Here is a 15,909-nt window from a genome sequence, read left to right as displayed (position 1 = left end):
TCTGTAAGAGTACTCAGCTGACTGTATTCCTATGAGCAAAATTGTATTAGGGCTAGCAAAAACCCACCAATCCAGACATAAATGAGAAAAATTAGCCCCATACCTGGAACATTTCCAAACCTCACAGCTTAGCATACACTGGGATAACACTATACGAAAATGTCATAATGGCACTTTCTGATGAACTGCTAGTGGGGTTTACCATGTAAGTAGTGCGGCTTAGCACTTAGGGTAGCCATGGAAGCCTCTGGAATGGGGCCACGGGCAAGTATTCTAAAAATCACTGGTGTCGTTTATGTAATTCAAACTGAGCATAAGAAGAAACATGCTGAGTCAGATCAAGGGTCAACCTAGTCCAGCATACCATTCCGGTGGGCAGACAACTAGCTGTCCTTAAAATGCACAAGTCAGACTAGCACAAGAGTACCCTCCAGCCCATGCTCCCCAGCAATACTGAAGACAGTACATGGCCATTAGATGTAGTAGGCATTCATAGCCTTATCCTCTATGAATGTGCCCAACTGCCTTTTAAAGAGATCCAAACTAGTGGTGATCACTACATCCTGTGGAAATGAATTCCACTTCATAACCATTTGTTTCCTTTTATCTGTCCTGTATCTCTTACCAATAATTTTCATAGGATGACCTCAAGTTCTAGTAGTATGAGAGAGGAAGAATAATGTCTCTCTCTCCACTTACTCTGCATCATGCATGATGTTGTACACCTCTATCACATCTCCCCTTGTTGTTGTTGGGTTGTTGTGACTTGCCATCAAGTCATTTCTGACTTAAGGCAACCCTATTGAAACAATACCCTCTGAAATGTCCTGTTCTTCACAGACTGCTAAGCTCTCTTAAACTCAAGGCTGTAGTTTCCTTTATGGCGCTGAGCCATCTCATATTAAGGGTTCCTCTTCTGCTGCTTTCAAATTTCTAGAGCATTAGTGTCTTCTCCAGTAAGTCTTGACTTCTCATGATATGTCCAAAGCACAGCAGCCTCAATACTCCCATTTTCACTTCCAGGGCAAGTCCTGGCTTGATTTGGGTTTTCTAGGACCCACTTATTTGCTTCTAACAAGGAAGATGGTTGGTTGCACAGGGCTAATGGATTATTTGGTTTCATTCCAAATTATTATTTGACCTTAGATGTGTTTAGTCGCTATGTTTTGTCCGACCCTTCATGACCCCATGGACAACATTCCTCCAGGCTCTTTTGTCCTCCACCATCCCTTGGCGTCCACCCAAGCCCACACTGATTGGCCCAGTTTGAAGTTAGATACTTTGCATTAAAATTTAGTCATATGCTGAGGCTTGGTACATGTAATTATTGGTACATGTAATATTTTAATTATTTGTTATTGGAAAGTGCTACAAATATCAAATGTTCTGGGAGGAAGGTACTGCAGCTTGGTTTCTCAAAATATACAGAAAGGGGGACTCCATCTGTCCTCATCTACCCATTCATTGGCAGAAAATATTAAAGCTTGAGCCTTGCTTTTAACATCTCAGAGAGGAGTGTCATTGGTGTGGCTTGTTGTTAAATATTGAAGTGTTTATAGCTGATAACCAAAAATAATTTTATAACAAGTACAATGTTAAAAATGTAAGAGTTGAGAAACAAAAGAGGAAAAGCTCTGCAAAGATGCAAAATTTGTATTACTTCCTCTGTCTAACATATATCTGTCAAAAGGAGCAAGACCACAGGCTGAGTTCAGATGCAATGAGAAGCAAGGGTTCTGAAAAATCCTGCCTTATCATCTACAAATATAGTCAGCTGAAGACCATGGTTAGCTGTTCCCATAGTACAAGGAGCCAAGCTAAAGCAATCGGGAAGAATTGTAGCTTATGATATACAAACAGATACTACTTTCTGTTCAACCCTGGAGGGGTAATATCAAATAATAAAATTAGGATGCTGCAAGTTCCTCACTTCCATCTGTGGGCCTTCCTATGCATCTGTGCAAAAAAAAAATGTAAAAAACTAATACACAGCCTGATACAAGAACGATGGAAACAAGGAGAATTTGAAAAGGAATACTAGATTCTGTTGCCACATATCCAAAGTCTAGTAAAAATGTGAATTTTATTTTTTTATTTAACAGATTTCTATGCCACCTTTCAAGATACAATATTTTCCCAAGACATAACAGACAAAAATATAAAACCAATAAAAACATACACATCAATATTATGAAAACAAAATAAATAAAATAACATTAAAATCATATTATTTCAGCCAGCTGCTCTATCATAAGAGATAGAAAGTGGCTCTAAAAACTGAGCCACTAAGAATAACAGAAAGAAAGAAATCACTGATCTGCCATCTTCAGTAGAAGCAGTCTGAAACAGAAACCTATTTAGGGCCTGTCTAAAAGAGCTATCCATTTCTTCCAAGACAGGGTGCCACAGATCTTGTGCCTGCCAGGAGAAAGAGAGCAAATCCTCTATAATTAAACTTAGGCAAGTCCATATAAAGCATAAGGGGTGCTTTGAAATAGGTTGGTTCCAAACTGTGAAGGGCTTTAAAAGGTCAATGAACAAATACAAACTGTATCTGGTATCAAATAGGAAGCTGTGCAGCTATGCAGGATTTCTGTAACATGGTCTGAACATTTGGCCCTTACCAACATCCATGCCATTGAATTCTTGTAGAAGGTGAAACTTCTGATTTGTCTTTAAAGCACTTCACTGAATATAACCAAGGCGTGGGCACTTGAGACAAGACCTGTCATTTCTAGATAGGTTATAGCTGAAAAATTATCCAAAGCTGATAATAGATGCTTCTAATAGATGCCTGGAGCATCTTTCAGCCCAAGGGGCAAATTCTATTTTGGAGATGCTCTGGGGGACCACTGTATAAGGGGGGGGGGGGTGAGGTTAAAGGCAAAAGGGGAAGAACCAAACTGTCAAACATACCCAAAATAACAACATACTTTTACGTAATGTTTTTACTACAGGTAAAAACTGAGCCTGAGGAGAGGCATTTTAACCTTTTAGAACAGAGGGAAACATGCATAAAAGCCAGGAAGCCACCAAATGATTTGTGCTCTGGTGGAAAGAGGCAGGAGCAGGGAGGCATGGGCAGACTGAGATTCCAGGTTTTGGCCTGTTCTAGCCACTGTAACCACCTGTGCTTCTACAGATAGCATTGCCCTCAGAAGGACTTCCTCAAGTAATAGCCTTTCATGGGGAACGCCTTCCAATCAAGCAGCGGCCCAACAGATCTATCTGGAGCAATTAGTCTTTCTCTGCATAGTACCCCTCAGTTGTCTAGATTGTTTTATTTCTTTTGTCTGCCACCTCACTCACCACTAGGCCTCACATCTGAGTTGCCACAGAGGGATTCTTCAGGATGGCAGACCAGAAGTTGCAAATATGTTTAACACACCTTCCCTCAGTAGAAAACTCTGTCTCTCATTGTCCTAGCTCACCTAGTCCCACCCAACTCCTCCCACCCTCCTAAACACATACTAACATTAATAAAGGAACAAGACCTTAATAATAAATTACAATTCACCCTTGATCAATTAAGATCAATATAGACACTTAATTTAATAACAGACAACAATGTAATTTTATTTACTTAATTCAATACCCCACAACAATTTATAAATCAATGATAATCACTCATATTCAATGACTAATCATCTAATCAGCCTGACAGTAACAGTGTTCCCCCAAATTAATCAAGAGAACAGTTAGGGGTGATGGAAGTTGTACTACAACTCATATGAAAGGGACATTGGGGAAGGCCGATTCAAAGGATCTCCTTCAACCAACAAAGGCAAAATTAGAAAGAATAACGTCTATTTATCCTCCTTAAGCTTTAGTTTAAACAACCTCAATTTCTACTCTGAAATCCAAGCATATCACCTCAACAGAATAGTCAACTAAAAATATATGTACTAGAATGCCTCCCCAAACTAACACAATTCATAACTTGTTTGATTACAAACACGATAGTGATTAATATAGATGCTATTTATCTAGATTATAGATTAGTATAGCGATTGATATAGTTCTTGCATTCATTTGAACTGTAGCCTCTAGTGGCAAAAGTATTGTATTACAGTTTTGACATGCATGTTTTACAATGTCCACAATCAACATGCAGTTACTGCTTGACATTAGCTGAGATTAAGAGACTACTTTCAAGCAGGCCCCTCTGGACCAAGGCTTTACTGGCCCACCTTCTGATGCCAGCCATTCGGAAACAACCTTATTCTTTAAGGTCCCTTGAAAGAGTCAGGTTTAATTGTGCGGTGAGTGTATGTGCACACACAAACTCCCAGATTCACAGGTTTAATTCCAGCACAATGAGCAGTGACTCACTTGGTCTCAGTAAGCGACTTTTGGTTCAGAGGAAGCCAGTTAGAGATGGTTCTAAAGGGGTGAGAATCTTTGCTCAGCAGTAGACGGAGCTGCATCTATCAGCACTACAGAGCTTGGGCAAGCTAGTAAAAATACCACGTACTTATACACTGCCGGCCTGTGCTTTATCCTGTGGGCTCCCCAACGGTCAGGCTGGCTGCCCTGGTGGCAAGGCAGGACATCACTGTGAGACAGATGGAGTCTGAGGATACAAAGAGAGTGATCAGCAAACCATGCTTGTCACCATGACACAACATTATTTCCTTTATTTCCTCTATTTGGTTCAACAGTGGAGATGTAATACCTTTCTGCTTAGGTCACCATGCCAATGACATGTATATAGAGCAGAGAAGAACATTCAGCAAGTGCAGTGCCCTCAAAAAAGCCATTCCTTCTTTTCCTGTTTTTAAGTCACCAATGCCAGATGTCTCCTAAGTAGATCCAAAGTAAATCCAAACCCATTGACATGGCAAATAGCTACCCTAAGAAAATCAACTCTGAACTGAGTCCAAACAACAGAGGGTCTTGTCTGAATTTATTTTGCATTGGTGCAGAGAGGCAGAGCAGGGGTTGCAGAAAAAAAATGGGTGGTTCACCACTATCTCTGGGTTCACTCAACCCCACCCATGTCTGATAAGCAGCCACCATGACAGATTTTCTCCAAGGGAACATTGTTTTCAAGATAAAATAGGTTTCCTCTGACCTTTCTATTCCTGTTCCTTGTCTAACACATTTTCCACAAGCAGGACATGTCAGTAACAGGCTTCTCCCACTCAAGCAACTGTTACTCAGAGGCATCCTGCCTCTGAATCGGGGCACACAGCCGTCATAACTAGCAGTCACTAACAGCATTATCTTTCATTAATTTTAAAGCAATCTAAGGTTGTAGCCGTTGTCACATCCTGTAGCAGCCAATGCTGCCAGTTAATGAATTACTATCTTTTGTCCATTTGCAGCAAACCATAAGACCCCATCACCTTTCCTATATGAGTACATTAATGGCAAGTACTTACAAGTTTGTTAGCATTGGATGGCTGGATAAAACACACACACACACACACACACACAATAACCAAGTAATGATCAAAACATCAAAACAAAGGAATGATGGTGGCTTGAAATTGCTTGCTTGAGATTTACAACCCTGGAACAGAAAACATTAAACCAGCACCATGTAATCTTGTCTATTTTAAAACAAAATCCAAGTAGATATGAAGAGAAGGATCCATTGATTTCTGTACTGAACCGCTGGTAAGGCGGCATTTGAAGGTTATGAACATACTCACCTCCTGTTTGGAAGCTTTCACCAGTTGGACAAAGAACTAGACAACAATGCCTTAAAATTAGGAATGGCACCAACTTGGTACTTTCCAGTTACGTTGGACTACAACTCCCACAACAGGCCACAGGCTATGCTGGCTTAGAAATGCTAGACATTGTAATTCAATGCATTTGGTAGGCACCAGGTTGGGAGGAGTTCATTCAGTCAGCCAGCTAGCCAACTATTTTAATGATATTTAATTAACTAAAAAGGTATCCCTAATAAACCAGGCTGCAAATTCTTAAAATTATATATGTTTTTTTCAACAAGTACTTAGAAAAGCTGGCAGGTAGAAGAGGCATTGTCACAAAAGAGAAAACCTCTTCTAAGATGGTACCTGCTACAAATTATTTGTACATCATATAAAACAAATACAGATGTTTCCCCATAACTACTGCTGCAACTCAACGTTCCCCTTTTTCACAGTTGCATTTTATAGTGATGTTTTATATTGTTTTAATAATGTTTTATAGTAGTTTTATATTTATTGTATTTTTATATATTTTGTAAGCCATCCTGAGCGCTTGAAGCAATAGGACAGGGTATAAATGCATGTAATTAAATAAATAAATAAATAAACTCATGACTTCAATTAATAAACCAAGTTTTATTTAATTAGCAACTGCCTTACACATGGTGCTGAAACATCTTGGATGTTTATTTCAGATCCTTCCTCTCTGGGAGGATTCTAGCTCTTCTGGAAAGGGGAACACAGCGTGCCCCATGTTCAACCTCTCAGGGCACACTGCAGTTACAAGAAAAGTGAAAGTAAATGAACAATGCACTTCTCACCAGCAGATGGAGTCATCTCTTCACACGGAGGCAAGTGGTATCATCTAAAGGCCCTCCGAACACATTTCCAACCTCTCTCTGTCTGTGTGTGACCCAGATACTTCAGAGCAAAGCTCAAAGAGGAGAGTCAGGTGGCAGATATAACAGGAGAGGCTGTATTACCCTCCCCCTCTTCTGATCATTACACCAGCTTGACTCCTCAGGTGCTCCTCAGCAGCACACACTTTGGCAGCTAGACACAGATATTGATTTGTAATTCAAATACACTGGGGAAGTGTATTTGAACCAGGCCTACACTGCACTAAGTGACCCCCAAACTTTATTTAATTGGGTCTTCTGAAAAACAATACAAGATAGAAGGAAGAATTGAAGTGGAGTGTTATTTTAGTAAAAAGAAAGACTCAGAGTTTTATTTGTAAAGCCAACAAACAAGGCTGGCAAGGCAACATATGAACCACATGCTAAAACTGTTTCTTCCATGTAGTAATAAGAGTGAAACTACTGTCCTAGAAAGCAAAAAGAGATAAAAACTGGGATGTCTGATTTAAAATTCTCCATCTGTTTCCTACAACACACAAATAATTGTCAACATTCTCAGGGAAAGTGTGCGGTGATCTGGCTACCTTAAGCTGGGGGCAGGAGGGCAGTGATCACAACCATCTATCCACAAATCCTTCACAGTAATTTTAATCCAGAGGATAAAGAATATTCCCATACCCCCTGACCATGTGCCCTTTGGACATGTAAATATATTGGCTTATTAGTGTGGGGGGGATGCTATTCTGGCTCTCTAAATTTTATGATATAGGTTTTGTGGCCCCACCAGAGCTACCAGCACCAAGAGACATCTGGCAGGACCAGACTGTGCCAAATGACCTAGACCCTTGTAGTTATGACCTAGACACTCATGGCTCCAGCCTGCCCCAGTAAATAATGGATTCCAGAAGGGGGAAAAGGGCCTGCATGGATTTTGAAATGGAATTACATTCTTCTGGTTCCAGATTGATTGTTCCTCCAGAATGGAGATTTGATTGTCCCCAGAGCAACCCTATATTTATCACAATTTACAATTTAGTACCCATCCAAGTTGAGCAATCCTGTGGGCAGCTGGTTTGCCTCTGTGTGTTTGGAATGCTGAACTAAATGGACCTCTCATCTGATCCAGCATGGCTTTTCTTATGTTCTTATGCTCATAATGGGCCACTTCAAAACTAATATCTGGCCATTTTTCATGGGACAAAGTCAGACAAACCCTACCTATTGAGAATGGATGAGACAGTTTCTCTTGGCACGCTTTCCAAGGCCAGGTTGGAACTGACTCATTAGATGAGGTCACTGAAGACTGGGAGGTGGCACAGGAGGGTGAAAATGTCACAAGACCACCACCTCCAGATTCTCAAACAGACCATGGGAAGAGGCAAGGCTTGGAAGAGAAGGAAGGGGGACAGAGGAAAAATGGAAGACAAGCCCATGTCCTATCTAGTCCTTGATCCCATGGCAGTGTTGGGATTGAACAGCTAACCAGCTAGAGGGCCTGGGTAGATCTCAGAGGTTAGCCCTTCTAAAGAGGGACCCATCCAGAATGGTGGAACCCAGCATTACTGAAAAGTAGGTTTTTTTTTTTTGGAAGTAGTTTCTAGTTTGGGTTTAACTAACCACTCAATTCATGCATGGAGACTAGTATTTCATTTGCTATAGCTTGTTAGCTGTGACTTGGTAATAAATAACTATTTTGCAAAGAGACTGTTTTGGATGCTTTAAACGTATAAGGGGAACCTAGCTTTCACAGCACCCATGAAATCCTTGCTGCCTGCTTTGTGAAGCGAACAAAACCGTGCAGAGACAAATCTCCCACAGATCTAATAAACATATTGCCACCAGTCAGTTGGAACAGTTCCATAGCTAGGCATAAAACAGTAAGACAGGAAAGACTTAAGTGTAAGGTACACTCAAAGGGAAGAACCCAGGCTACTAACTAAAAAAGGTCAGCTCACCAGGGAATGCAGTGCTATAGGCTGCTTTTTACTTCCCTCAGGGCCAGTGTTTTGTTGTCAGAGAAACATTTGGCCATCTAAATCCACAGGAAAACGAGGTCATTTGAATGGGCTGAGGTGCACAAACTATTCTAAGGTTTTCAATGAGGCTCCATCTGTTTATGTAAGATCAGATGAATGGCTCCCATGATCTTAAGGAGTTTTGGCATAGTAGAGAAATTGGTTGCCTGAAAACTAACAATAGTGGATAAAGCCTTAGCGTTCGCCAGCACCCAGCATGAATGAATCCAAGCAAAATGAAAGAGTGCAAAACAGAGCAAGCTGGCACACAGCCCCAAGTTTCATTATTCCTGCAAGTGATTTACACGTCTGCTTCTTTAGGAGGTGACCGGTCAAAACATTCCATTATCAATATGTTGTTCATCTGTCCAGTTAGGTGGTATTCAACCTGTTGCACTCCGCCTAAAGAGCAAGCTTTGTAGTTTGGGAGTATGTCTGGATCCAGGATGATCATTTGAGGCACAAGTAGACTCTATAGCACGGATCACCCTTTATCAGCTAAACACAAGTAGATTCTTAAGCTGATGTACCAATTATGACCCTATCTGGACAGAAAGAGCCTAGCTACAGTTATTCATGCTCTGGCAACCTCTCGTTTGGATTAATGCCAGTAAAATTCAACTGATCCAAAACAGAGCAGCAGTATTATTAACTGGAACTGCCTCACAAAAACATATTATGCCAGTCCTCTTTCAGCTGCACTGGCTGCTAGTTGAACTCCAGGCCTGAATCAAAGTACTAACATTCTTAAACTGCTTGGAGCCAAGTAATCTGAAGGAACGTCCCATCCCATATGTACCTATTCTGACCCCAAGGTCATCTTCAGGAGCCCTTCTCTGGGAGTCCCCCCAAAGGAAGTGAGGTGGGAGGAGGGTCTTTTCAGTTGTGGCACCCAGCTATGGAATAGGCTTCCCTAAAAGGTGTACCTGGCACCTACTTTGTATTCTTTTCAGCACCAGGTGAAATTCTTTTTATTTTCCTAGCATTTTAACAGTTTAGCTTTAGTTTTAATATTGCATTTTATCCTGTACCACTGCTTCGCTTCTATGTTGATTCAGTTGGAATTGCTGAGGTTTTGTTGGTTAATTTTTGTTGTTTGTGTGTTTTTAACTTTTGCTAATCACCAGGGAGCCTTGGCTATTAGACAGTATAAAAATGGAATAGATAAATATCAAACATGTTGGCTATTTTGGTTAAATAAGTTTCTCCTAAGAAACACAAGCCATGTGCAAGTGGTTGCTGGCTTTGGTTGCTGACCTCCAGTGACCCATATTAGAGAGAGTGGTAAGCCCTGTTCTTCACATCTTCTACTGTCCTTTTCTATACTGCTTTCCAGTCACTGTGGTGGTACTATATGGGAGCTAGGCATCTATAGTATCCTTCAGTCTGCATCCCAAAGTGCCCCTCTCCTCAAATAAGGTCACTTCAAAAATTTTGCTTATAAGCTACATATATTCCATATGGGATCTTTCTGAACTACACACACACACAGATAGAGACATTCAATTTAAGATCAGTTTTTCTTAATGTTTTCCTGTGAGCATGTATAGTGGGTGTCTTTCTTCAAAGCAGCATGTTAAACAGAGGGAAGAGAATTGAATTGAAATTCTCTTCAATTGAAAATACAACCAGAACAAATCAAGGAATATGATAAACAGGCATAAAACCATATACTAGCAGAAAATCAACCGATAAAGACCTTTACTTCAAGTAAACCTATAGTGTTGCTTCCCATATTGTTTATGTTCTGGCTGTGCTACTTTGAAACAGAACTGCTATAAAATTTTCCCAGCACTCAAGCTACAATAATCTCACTGTGAAAATACAGTTAAAATACAGTTATTCATTCCACCTGTGAGAAACACAGTGGTAAGTGTACCTACCATGGTTCCACATAGGTACCCATCAGGCATTGTTTATCACATCACTGTGATAACTTACGACTGTCACCCGTACCATGCATTTTATTTTTGCTTTTTACTAAACCATTAAGAGACTGAATACTCTAAAGTAGCAAACCCAAGTACTTAGAAATAAGTAGTAAGGGAAATCTTTTCCATGTGCAGGGTAAAAGATACCACCTGGTGTTGGACTGAAGAGAGTGCAAATATAACATGTTTATGTTAATTGAGTGATAAACTTACAGCTGGTTATTTGCTACATAAAATAAATAAAAAATAACTTTGTTTGTTTATACTCTGCCTTTCTATTAGAAAATGGCACACTAGGCAAATAATGACAACAAAAGACATTTCAACACAAAGTAAAGACAACAATAAAATACTAAGAGTGCCCAAACAAACAGACCAGTTTATATGCCAAAGACCTAATTGAAAAAAAATCTTGCAGAACATGGTGCAAGTGGACAAAGGAACAGACTTAACTAAAACCCTTTATATCTAAGTATTTCAGAAGGGACAAATATTAAAATCCCCTTCAAAGGGACCTTCTATTATACCCAAGAAACACTCTTAGATAAGGTGAAATCTAAGTGCATTAGTCTTCAACTTGCCATATGTGCAGATGAGCAGTTTCCTATGATTTCTTGTTTGTCTCTGTGCTCTGACTATACATATTTTCAAAACAAACCAATAAATAAACATTTTGACTTTGATTCTCATACACAGAAACTATACTCAATTTGCCTGTACCTTCATTCTCCAAATGAAGTGTCACCAGGCTGTGAAAGGGCTCTAAAATATTTAAAAGAACCCCTTGGGGACACCACAATTTTCTAGACAGTGTAATGCTACTAATATTCCAGATTCTGCATTTCCATTAAACTGAGACTGCCAAGCATCTTAGTTAAAGCGTTTGTCCATTTTCTTTTACATAGGATTGTATGGGTTTTCCTTGATTTGAACACCACATTGCATTGTTCCCCATCATGGTAACTCTTTCTAGCCTCATCAATAATATTTTCTTTAGAGTACTTGCACTTGCTTTACCAGGCAATATCTTGTTCCTCTATGTAAAACAGGCCAAAAACTTCAAAAAATTACCTGAAAACATATCCTTGACATACAGTAATTCAAAAGGAAAACATACCATATGAATTATTTGTTGTGAAAACTGTACATATGGTTATGTCATAGTAAAGAAATCCATCTCCTCCTCAAGAGATGCAACAAATCAACTGTGGCTTTTTACTCACTGTTTCCTTCTACCTGAACTCTAAACCAGCACGTAACCCCCTCAAAACTGTTATGAGAGACCTAATTCAATTCTCACTGAACTGTTACCAGATTGCTGCAAAGATTTTGAAGTCACTTTTGAAAAGCTGCTTTCTGCCAGTCTTCCACCCCTTGCCCCTTTCATGGACCCTGATATTCAGTGTTTCATCTTAAGAGCCTGGAAGTCAAGTAATTCTCCATACTCCGGGGCAAACGGGACTTGTTGATGGTGGCCACAGAGTTCCACAGTTAAGAAGCTTAGTGCAGAATCAGGACAGCTCAAGCTAACAGACACTGAGGGCAGGAGAAGATGCGATACAATTAATCTGATTGAAAGAGAACTTTCACATGAAGCAGACAAAGTATGGCTTGGTATATTCCCCTCCCTTCCCCATGCCATGGGCAAAGAAACAGGTGTGAGGGAGAAAGAGAAAGAGAGAGGGAGGGAGAGAGATCTGTACAATTCTGCACTTGCCAGCCTACACAGAAAGGCATGCTGCTAGCTGCAGGGACATTCCCCACCTCCTCTTCCGTCAGGCAATGGGCCTTGAATCATCTTGATGCTAGTTCCTGAGCACATGGCATGTAGGCCCAGTGGGTTTCCTAAAACCATGGAGGATTAGAAGACAACAATAACATCAACTAGAGAGATTTCAGGAAATGGATATGGTGTAGAACTGGATTCTGGAAGATAAATGTGTACCTGGATTATAGCTGTTGGGCAAATTTGCAGAACACAGCAACCCACAAAGATAAACCATACAATGTGGATTGCTTCCAGAACAACTCTCAGTGCACTGACAATCGGGCTTACCATCAGGCTTCTTCTGCCCCTACTTTCCCCACAGTCCTCCAGCTGGCATTCTAAGGCCAGGTGTGGCAGAAACCACCTTGTCTGTCCTTCCTTGCTTGAATTGCAACCACTTTTCATTTGCAGTTGTTTTTTTCCCCGAAAGTCTCATGCCAATGCCAGTGCAAGTGTCAGGGTCTTCACTGAGACCCAAACAGCACTTTAAAATGACTAACACTGGTTCCATGTCTTTTTGTTCTTTTAGTGGGACACACATGTGTGCTGTTTCTTTTGTCTTTTTTTTAAAGTCCCAGTCCTTCACAGGTACACACCTACCAATATTATTTGTTTTGCCAATAATGCTCAAATTTGTTATATAGGTCAAAAGAAAACTCATACAGGAAATGCAAAATCACTACTATTGCCTCTGAAGAAGAGCAATAGTTTATACTCAAGACTCATAGCAAACTTTTTGGAGAACTTAGCTATGAAAGGACTCATTGTACTAATCTGAAGAAAGGACTTTTAAGAATCATTTCTCCTTTGCTTGGGATGTTGTCATACTCTGCTGCTCCACCGGCAGGTGAACAAACTGGGCTGTTTCTGGCAACAACTTTTTCTTTGAGAGGTAAGGTATTTATGTGTGGGAAGACACAGATGGTCAGTGGGGCTTTTGCATAGCTGTGGTTCTTAGTTCCACCTGTGTTTGCAGGGAAACAATGGCCAGTTTTTAGGCTTATAAACAACAAATGATAGATCAGATGTTACTGACTACACAGAAGGCCACCTTGACAGTACAGATCTACTGTCAACAGGTAAGAGATCCCTATGTGACCTTGTGCCCAAACAGTCAAACTATATCAAAATAATCCAATTCTGCATTCATAATCATGAGATAAAGCAAATTTGCCTCTGTTTTGTTGTTTCGTGTATATTTTATGCTGCCTGTAAAGAATTCAGAACCTTGGGACAATACCTGGGAAAGTTTAAGGAGAAAATGGTAGTAAAGGGTAGTTTGAGAAAGGACTAGCTCAGAGAGTTGAATTCCAAACTCTCCTCATAACTTGGTGTTTTGCCTGCTCATCTCCAGTTTCTGATCTTTCACAAACACTGCCCAAGTAATTTTGTATTCTTTCCATAGCCATGTTGTCAAAAACCTTCATTTAAAATGAAAACTGAGATCCTCAGAATGTCAGCTGCTACTCTTAATGTAGCAATCTTGTAGATACAAACATACATATATTCATACATATACATATACTTGCCTTAGGTAAGTAATATAGCAATATTAAAATTGCATTTGAGGGGAATATATTTTCCACATCAGTTTAACCACACAGCAGAACAATGGTGGGTAGAAGTCGCTGAACCAAAAAGTCCTTATCTAAAAAGAGCCAGTTTGGCAAATTTTGATTTTTATCTTGCACAATAGTGCAAATTCAGCTGCAGTACTCACTGCAAATGAGAAACTGAGTAGGAACGACTGGTAGGACTAGTTGATTCTCAGAAGAACATTTTTAAAGAAAAGGTTGGTGTGGGAGGACGGATCAGTGAAGTTTAGGGGAAAATTGTATGTGCGGGGAAAATGGCACAGTCACCTAAAATACATGCCAAGCAGAGGTTGTGATTCTATTCTGGGAACTCATGGAATTGATCACCAGATGCAAAAGAGATGCAAAACTACATGAAATAGAAACAAGTTCAGAGTTGCATGTGTGTGGGAATTCCAGCACAGGTACTGGAAATCAGATGTTTGATAAGGCCACTTCTGCTTGAATGCCTACAAATGGTATACCTCTAGTACCAGCAGGTCCCTAGATTTGGATCTTTGAAGAATCTCACTGAAAAACTGCTGGGGAAAAGAAGCAGCTGTCTAGACTGCTTTTCCTACTCCCTGGAGAGGGCCTCAGGGCAGTATTCACTGGAATACACCCACATACAGGTTTGTGACCATATTTGTATCATGACTAAAGCTTGCCATTAGCTGCCCCTGCCAGGAATAACTTAAGGAGAAGTGCATTAGCAGCTCAACAGTGACCATGAGCAATGGCAGAAGATGGTCTGCAGGGCATACAGAAAGCATTTCAAAAAGTCTGCAAGAGCAGGTGTGAATGTAAGCTCCTGCAGGACTAGAGTTGAATGCCTAATTAAATCTAAACACACACACACACACACACACACACACACACACAGAGAGAGAGAGAGAGAGAGAGAGAGAGAGAGAGAGAGAGAGAGATTATTCTATTCCTTTAGCAATGGTCTTGTGTCAAAAGCATTGTTGTCTAAACAAACTCTGGTGCTTGGGAAATGCTCAGTGTGCTAGATGAGCTAGTAAATCAGTTTGGTTAGACAAGAAGTATGTGACTTCTGCTGTGGCCTACACAGAGTTACACCAGGAGATGTGCCAATACAAGGACATATGCCATCTAGGGACAAGCTTTCTTTCTCAAGAGAGATCTGAACATTATTTTTTAAAAGATACCTGGTGTCATTCTATTTATCAGCATTCCCCAAGCTAGAATCTTCCAGATGTTTTGGGAGACTGTTCCCCAGATTCTAGGCCATCAGCCATACTGACTAGGGCTTATGAGAATTTATGCCCAAAACAACTGGAGAGTAGCAGTATATATGAAGCTAAATTGGTTTGGATCTGAATGGTACAATACAACTGAAAGATCACATTAGGGCAGCTCTTCTGAGCTTGGAACCAAGAGGGTGGTGTTGATGAACAACAAATGTAACAAGTGGGGGAAAAGTCACATTTAAGAAAAGGTAAAACACAAAAAGAAGCAATTCTAGGTAAAGACACAAACTAAGAAGGGCTGCCTATGTTATATTACTCAAGCCTTTCTTCTGCTTCTTTCTTTGCAAAGAAATGAGACAGGGGTCTGACAATGTAAGAAAGGCTTTTGCAGTTGCAAAAAAGGAATGTTGAAGTTTCAGCTCCGCCAAACCCCAGATGACACCTCCCTGTAAAAAATACTCTAAATAAGGGCATTGTGCAGTTTTCTAGAAGGCTCATACAGTGACTGAGCACTTGTACTACATGCAAAGTCACTACAACTGAATTAAATCAATCACAGTTTCTCATTAAATTTAACCAGTATGGGCAAGGAAGACATGGAGTGCGTAAGCAAAACCCAGCCCAGGATGGCCAAGCACAGATTTTCCTATATTTAACATTTTCCAAAGCACATAAGCTCGATGAAAGGTTCTTGTCTTAGAACACAGGAAATATAAATATGTTTTTGGCCAGCTTCAGGACGTCACAGGAAGTAGAAGGACAAGTTTCTCTCACACACAGTAGATAGCCATAGTGAGAGTCCTTTTATAAAAGTCAAACCAAACTGTGCTAGGAATTCCAATTTGATAGGAACTTGTAGCTGATACTTTGAAAAACAGGCATAT

The 15,909-nt window shown here is 40.3% G+C and overlaps 1 protein-coding gene across 3 annotated transcripts in view; it reads right to left on the bottom strand.

The window, feature by feature from the left end:
• The window catches only part of DGKZ (diacylglycerol kinase zeta), a 127,424-nt gene that overhangs the window by 83,612 nt on the left and 27,903 nt on the right, over positions 1-15,909 (bottom strand). The window contains exon 2 of one of the 3 annotated variants that reach the window (XM_044437111.1): positions 4,475-4,573. The exons of the other annotated variants lie outside the window; for them this stretch is intronic. Within the exon in view, the coding sequence (XP_044293046.1) occupies positions 4,475-4,573 (99 nt within the window). The remainder of the gene's footprint in view (positions 1-4,474; positions 4,574-15,909) is intronic. 3 annotated transcript variants of the gene reach the window in all.

The sequence above is a fragment of the Varanus komodoensis genome, unplaced genomic scaffold (genome assembly GCF_004798865.1).
Source record: "Varanus komodoensis strain SLA01 unplaced genomic scaffold, ASM479886v1 scaffold3, whole genome shotgun sequence".
Classification (NCBI taxonomy): domain Eukaryota; kingdom Metazoa; phylum Chordata; class Lepidosauria; order Squamata; family Varanidae; genus Varanus; species Varanus komodoensis.
This window is presented reverse-complemented; position numbering and strand designations above follow the sequence as displayed.